This window comes from Brassica oleracea, chromosome C4 (genome assembly GCF_000695525.1).
Source record: "Brassica oleracea var. oleracea cultivar TO1000 chromosome C4, BOL, whole genome shotgun sequence".
Lineage (NCBI taxonomy): Eukaryota > Viridiplantae > Streptophyta > Magnoliopsida > Brassicales > Brassicaceae > Brassica > Brassica oleracea.
In genome coordinates, this window is record NC_027751.1 from 5188873 (window position 1) to 5195822 (window position 6950).

A 6950-nucleotide genomic window follows, 5' to 3' on the forward strand; every position below is an offset into this window, starting at 1 on the left:
TTGATTATAGTAAATAAGTTGCATTCAAACAAAAGGGAATGGAAAAAAGTTACATTCATATTAGAAGTCAATTGTACTAGTGTGTACATCATTCTAAAGACTTAGATATTATATTAGATTTTCATGCGAATTAACCACGAAATATTCTAGTTCCCAAGATATTTGTTGATGTCATATGATGCGAATGGTGGCCGCTTCTAGTATGATGATATATAGTAAAAGCATTTATCCAATTTAGAGAACAATTCACCAAAATACGTATATAACCATAGTGGAATACTTATAAAATGTGTATACAATCAAACACATATATAGAGCCATATAGGTAATATTAGGACCTAACAGTCGAAGTAAAAATAACAATATTTCAAAGAGCAACATTAACCAAAAATTAATATTATTAACGGCTTCATATTCTATCTGAGGAAGCATTACACGAAAAGAAGGGTAAAACATTACAAAAGATTCAATCTCACAAACGACACATAAGAAACATACTAGTGGAACAAGCAACGAAGTTATTTATACTTATTTTACAATTCGCTAAACCACCATGTGCTTCCCTAGAGTCTCTTTAGTTTATTAGAGAATTCAGCTCATACATGCCAAAGTTTAGCTTAGTGAAACATAACTTTGAAGCACCCTCTAGTGGGCTTCATAACTGATCAAAGTGATATATTTTTTAAGTCAGTGATATTCATCAGATTAGGGATCTTAATTGAGTTCTTAGGAACGAACAAAGTTTAGAGCTTTTGATGCCATTAAGACATCACTTTCAAACACACTCTCCACAGATGAGATTGGTGGTATAAATCTCTCCATAAAAACAAAAACTGGTGGGAGCAGTTTGGTGGTCCACCCATTAGTTAATCTCCAAAAACATACGCGATGTAATTAACTGTAAGGCAGGATAATCATCATAATTAGCAAATTATTTCCTCTGTCTTTTAATAAGTGTTACTTTGATATTTTTCACATAGATTAAAAAAATGAATGAAATGTATTTAAACTTTTATTAGTTACACAAATTTGACCAATGGAATTTGAGATAAATAAAATTATTTATAAAATCAACATAGTATGCAATTAATTTTCTGCTTAAAATAAGTATAATTTGTATTATAATTCTAAAGTGACACTTTTTATTTAACAAGAAAAAAGTGTTATAATGACACTTATTATGAAACAAAGATTGTAGTTATCAACTAATTAACCCCCCTATGTTTTAAATATATAATTTGTAGTCCCAAAAGACATTATTTTAAGATCAAACTGAGAAATTGAATTGTCCTTAAACCAAGTTATAATTTCTACCATAATCGTGACATCTCTAACCTTTACTTGGACGATTTTTACCCAAACTCGGAAACGTCTTTTAATGTGTCGAATTTTAATTGCAAGATATTTCTTCTTTCATTTTTAATCATATTTCCATAAACTCAAATTTTAGATTTTCATTTTTTTTTTACTTTTTAGCTTCGATTGGTGACCACAAGATGAGTGAACAAAATAAAAAAAATAAAATTTGAATTGGAAAAAATAAAAAATGTTTTTTTGTTCATTTTGTTTCTTATCAAAATTGCCGAGGAAAACTTTTCTTTATAAATACATTTCTCATGAAGAATTTAGAAGAAAAATATGGGACCCACTTCTTAATAATTTGACTGAAAATTCAACCTAACTGGTATAAATTTTCGACGAACAAAAAATTCATCGTAATTTTTTTCCTTCGATACGGTTAAATTCACGTTTCCATGTTTATGTTCCAGAAAGTGACAATTAATTGTTGAATTCTAATAATAAATTTTGTATTACAAAATTTTCAGTTCAAACATTTTTATTAGTTGATTTACTGTCCACTATGTCACCATGTTTTTTTTACATAAGTGATTGGTTGGTAGAAATAATTTTTATTGTATAGCGTAATTAAAACACACAAATTCTTACCAAAAAGAAAAATAATATATATATATATATATTGAGTTGCTTTAATAAATACTTGGAAATATTCACTTAAATATTAAATATGTCTATTGTGTTGATACCAGCATATGACCTGTATTGAAAAGTGTAAGCCAATAGATATAAGCGTAGGAGATGGTGAGTCTAACGGTCAGATCACTTCGATAGAATATGAATTATACATCTACTCTATTAAAATAGAGTCCTAATTGAACTCTACCATGTGATATTTAATTTTGGACTTATTCAACATGTTATCACTTAATATACGGTCCCTTTAACATACACGCTCTTCTTATACAATAATTATGACGACCATATAGTTAAAGTTAACATGTATGCTGTTGCCTTGATATTGACATGTTGTTTTGATCACTCGGTTCAGTTTCACTTTCAAAATAACCACGAACATTATAAATATAATGAAGATGTACAATAATTTATGATGATCGATAGTAGGACCATTTTATTATGAACATAACAAATTAAATTTATAGTAAATATCAATATAATACACATATCTTCTTATAATATATTTTTATGAAGATTTATACTAAACCTTCGGTTATGTATTTTTTTTTAAACAAACGAATATTCTATTACTCAAATTTGAGGTTATCTGGGTAAGTAGACCGAAATAGAACAACCAATAAAACAAAGCTCTCTACAGAAAGACTTTGCGGTCCTAGCTAAAGAATCAGAAATCTGATTTTGCGCTCGTGGAACATGAGTGATCTTGAAGTCTGGAAAGCATATCTACAATCTGCTCCTTACAGTCTATTCCAAAGATCTGGTATGTCGAATGTTGAAGTATATTCTCCATCGTCCATCAGTGTTTCTACTTTGGTTATGTATTTATTATTAGAAGAACAATATAATACACAAATCTTCTTATAATTAATATGTTATACTATTGGGCTTTAAAGTCTTTTTTGGACAAATCAAAATATGATTATATCGGATGTGAACCATAAACACATAAATTTAATTTAGATTGAATATTTACGGATCTTACCAATTTATCAAATATTTTTTTGGGTTTATTGTATTTTTAAAATGTACATAAATAATTAAAATATTTTAAAAACCTATGTATAACCGAATTATTAATAATTAGATAAAAAAATGGTTAGTATTATTAAATATACAAAAATTTAAAATAAATGATTTAATATAAATTAAATTAAAAGATATATATTTTTTAAAAGAATAACTCCTTAGTTTAAGTAAGATAATTTCACAATTAAAAACCAAGTCAAACCAGTAAATTACTACATATATGAACATTACATATTAAAAACTAACACGATGTATAATCTATCTATAAAATTAAAACACACACCAAGATTATACGAGTAGAAAGTAAATTATATTCCAAATAAATATATTTTAGTATAAACCAAAAATTTCATAATCATATAATATTATATATTAAAAAATTATGAAGACACAACGAAAATAATATCCGCACACAGCGCGGATTCGTATCTAGTTTCCAGATTAAAAACAAGAGTATGTGCGGTGGATGGTGAAAGTAGGCTTGGAATTCGTTTTAATGACCCTACTAGCTCAGGCTTTAACTTAATTTTGACTCCTTTTGACCTTTTATTGGCCCATAAGGCAATGGCCAACTTTTTGGGTCGACACGACTATTTAAATATTCGTTTGTGTTTAACTTGATGGTTCTTTCCTTTTTGTAATTTAGTGAAGGATAAGTCGTCTAGAATGGTATCAGATGGTCCAAATAATACAACATAGTTGTGATTAGCCATTCTGTTAATCTATGGCCATTTTAATCTAATTTCTTTCTCAATTTGAAAACTAACAATTAATAAACATAAATCAAACTATGAGCCGTAATAATTAAAGCAATTGTACTTCCTAATTATTATCCTAATCATATGAGAAAACAAAGAGAGAAAAATCCAAAAGGTAAGCAGAAATGTACATCTGTAACTTCAACTCTTCCAACCCAATGCCTTTAGCTCGCTCTGCTTCAATTCCACATGCTTCCCTAGCCTGTGGGAAGATAACAAACATCTGATCACATTTCTTACACTGAATCATTATAGAGCTATCTAATGAAAATAGCTGATGCATAAGATAACTTTCACTACCCATCCCTATCAAATATTTTAACAACTTTCACTTAAACAATTAACAAATGGATGAGAAACTAAAACAAAAAGAAAAGAAAACGTAAGCAGCTATATGTTAGCACAAAACATTACCCAAGATCTGAGGGAAGCCTGAATCCACCTATACGAACACGCTTTAAAGAGTAAACCTGGAGCAAGTAAAGGCAAAAGCAATTTAGTATGGATTTAGATTTATCACTTGAAAAAGATAAAAGTACGTTTGCTGAAAGTGAATATTAGAGTGAAAAGTAAAACTGACCTCAAGCCCAGCATTTTTCACTAATTCTCTGACTTCATGGTTCCTTCCTTCATGAACCTGCATACATAGGTCCATACAAAACAAGTTAATTCAGCTGAAGAAAAAATCCATGCAAGCAACATCAAGAGGTTATATAATGCCATGTATTTGATTTATAAAGTCAAAAGATGTCAGATCAAATGTTAAAATCTGAGGAAGGTTGGACAGAATACCACAATACGTAGCCGTGCTCTTGGTATATCATGCTGCTTTGGCATCAGCTCAACTGAATCTGGAACACAGTGGACTCCTTCCACAACTGTTCCTTCGCTGATGGCCATTAAGTGTCGTTTGTGTACATCACCGGCAACCGTAGTAATATATCTGCCATTTCACAAAATAAGAGAAAGGGTAATAAACACACAAAACCTTTGAACTACTGAGACGAAACATATATTTCCAAGGCAATGATCAGAGCTTGAGTGAATACACCCTTAAGTATGGATCAAAAGTGTCAAACCACAACATTTGGAATTAGGGACCACTATCACCTCTAAAGCTCACAAAATAACTATAGCCTTTCTCTTTAACTTATCCAACCAAAGGTTCAGCAAACTAATGATGACCACCTAACTATGAGTAGCAGTAGTATGTAAAAAAAGAATATGAGAGTCGAGCTTACTCTTTTGGTAAACTAGATGAAGGATGTGAAAGTTTCTGCGCAAAATCTCCTGCAAGAACAAGAAGTTGAATTTCCTTTTAGAAGAGAAACGTAGTTCACTGAATCAAATGTGTGAAACCAAGATAACAACACGTCATGCTACCTGCTAAGTGAATAAAGCTTACCATCATTTGTAACTATTATTAACCCTGTCGTGGCGACATCAAGACGACCAACAGTGAAAAGACGAGGTTTGGGAGTCCCTGGATTCCTTTTATCCTAAAATTGCAAAGACTTAACGTTCAGGAAAAAAAGACATATAACTCTAGAGAAGATAGCAGTTTTGTTTATTACCCAACTGGCCATGAACTCGTCAAACAAACTAACAACAGACTTGGTCTCTTTCTCTCCAGAAGAACATATGTATCTGCCATGGTACGACCCAAACAACAAACGTAAGTTACAAGTAGAGTCAAGAAGCTACAAGTGAGAAGAGGTTATGAAGACGAACCCTTTAGGCTTGTTGAGAGCAAAATAAACTTTTGGAGGAAGCTTCTTGGGCACACGATTCCCATTAACATAGATAATGTCTCTCGTTGGATCAACACGAGTCTACATAAACAAAAAGTACTAAGCTTTTTTAATCACATCATCATCTTCCCCCATTACAAAAAAAAGGATTGATTTTTACCTGTGGAGTAGTACATAAAGAGCCATTAACAGTAACCTTCCCATCAAAGATAAGCTCTTCAGAGGTTCTTCTCGACGCCACTAAAATCAAGAATCAATTTTTATAACCAAACTCTTAACTGGTAAATGTTAGTTAAATACAGATCATTTACATAGGATTAAAAAACCGGCTGTAACTAACATTTAAACCATTGATAACCAAATTCTTAACCGGGAAATGTTAGTATATACAGAGCATTTACACGGAATTAATTAACTAACCAGTTGTAACTAACATTTAAACCATTGATAACCAAACTCTTAACCGGTAAATGTTAGTCTATATAGTATATACAAAGCATTTACATAAGGATTAAATAACCGGTTGTAACTAACATTCAAACCATTGATAACCAAACTCTAAACCGGTATATGATTCAATCTAATAGGTTTTGGTTTTGTTTACCTCCAGCAGCAGCGAGAACCTTGCTCAGACGTTGAGGAGGCTCTTTGATATTCTCGTTGTAATACCTTCTCGCCGCCTTGGAGAGCTTCGGCTCCGACGTGGAGGAGGAAGTGACGGCGGAGGAGGAGGAGGAAGCTTGTGGTTTCTTCTTCTTGACCTTCTTCTTAGGGTTCTGTGTGGTGGCGTCTGCGAGGGCATGGATTAAGTGGGCCGGAGGTTGGGATTGGACTTTGAGTTTGCCGTCTTCGCCGCGGACGATCCAAGGGATGAAGAGCTGTTGGAAGGCGGTGTTGCCGCGAGGGGAGGAAGGTGTGGGTTTGGGAGGAGCGAATGAGATGTCGAATTCGATTGGCTCGGAGGAGAGGGCGCAGCGGAGGGTGCGGATGGGGAGGAAGCGAGGGGAGAGAGGGAAGGGTTTGGTTCTGAGGAAAGAAGCGGCGAAGGATATCGGCGAAGATGCCACCGACGCCATTTTCGCCGATGGAAGAGAGATAAGAGAGAAACACTGTGTGGGCTTTTTATCCTTTACTAACAAAAAAAAAAAGATTAAATTGTTTTTTTTTTGACGACTTTTTCGAATGGGCTTTAAGAGTTTACAGTGCAAAGAAAAAGCTAGCCCAATTTCTAGATTACAACGAATTAACAATATTTTTTTTTTTAAAAAACTTGAAGTTGGTGTATTTTTTGTTGTAAAAGTTGATCATCTATATATAAATATAAATATTTTTAGTTTTTTTTTTGTCAACAATATTTTTAGTTTACTTATGTTGTAAAATTACAATTTATAAACAAGACTAAACTATTTATAAGAAGATA

At 32.2% G+C, this 6950-nt stretch overlaps 1 protein-coding gene across 1 annotated transcript; it reads right to left on the minus strand.

Moving 5' to 3' along the window:
• Positions 1-3733: 3733 nt before the first annotated feature.
• LOC106336976 (ribosomal large subunit pseudouridine synthase B) lies at positions 3734-6669 on the minus strand. Its single transcript, XM_013775978.1, has 10 exons — positions 6135-6669; positions 5691-5770; positions 5511-5611; positions 5354-5426; positions 5185-5278; positions 5021-5069; positions 4572-4722; positions 4360-4416; positions 4194-4249; positions 3734-3981 (listed from the first exon to the last, which is right to left on the minus strand). The coding sequence occupies exons 1-10, from the start codon at positions 6604-6606 to the stop codon at positions 3921-3923; spliced, it is 1194 nt and encodes a 397-aa protein (XP_013631432.1). The 5' UTR covers positions 6607-6669; the 3' UTR covers positions 3734-3920.
• Between the last annotated feature and the right edge of the window lie 281 nt (positions 6670-6950).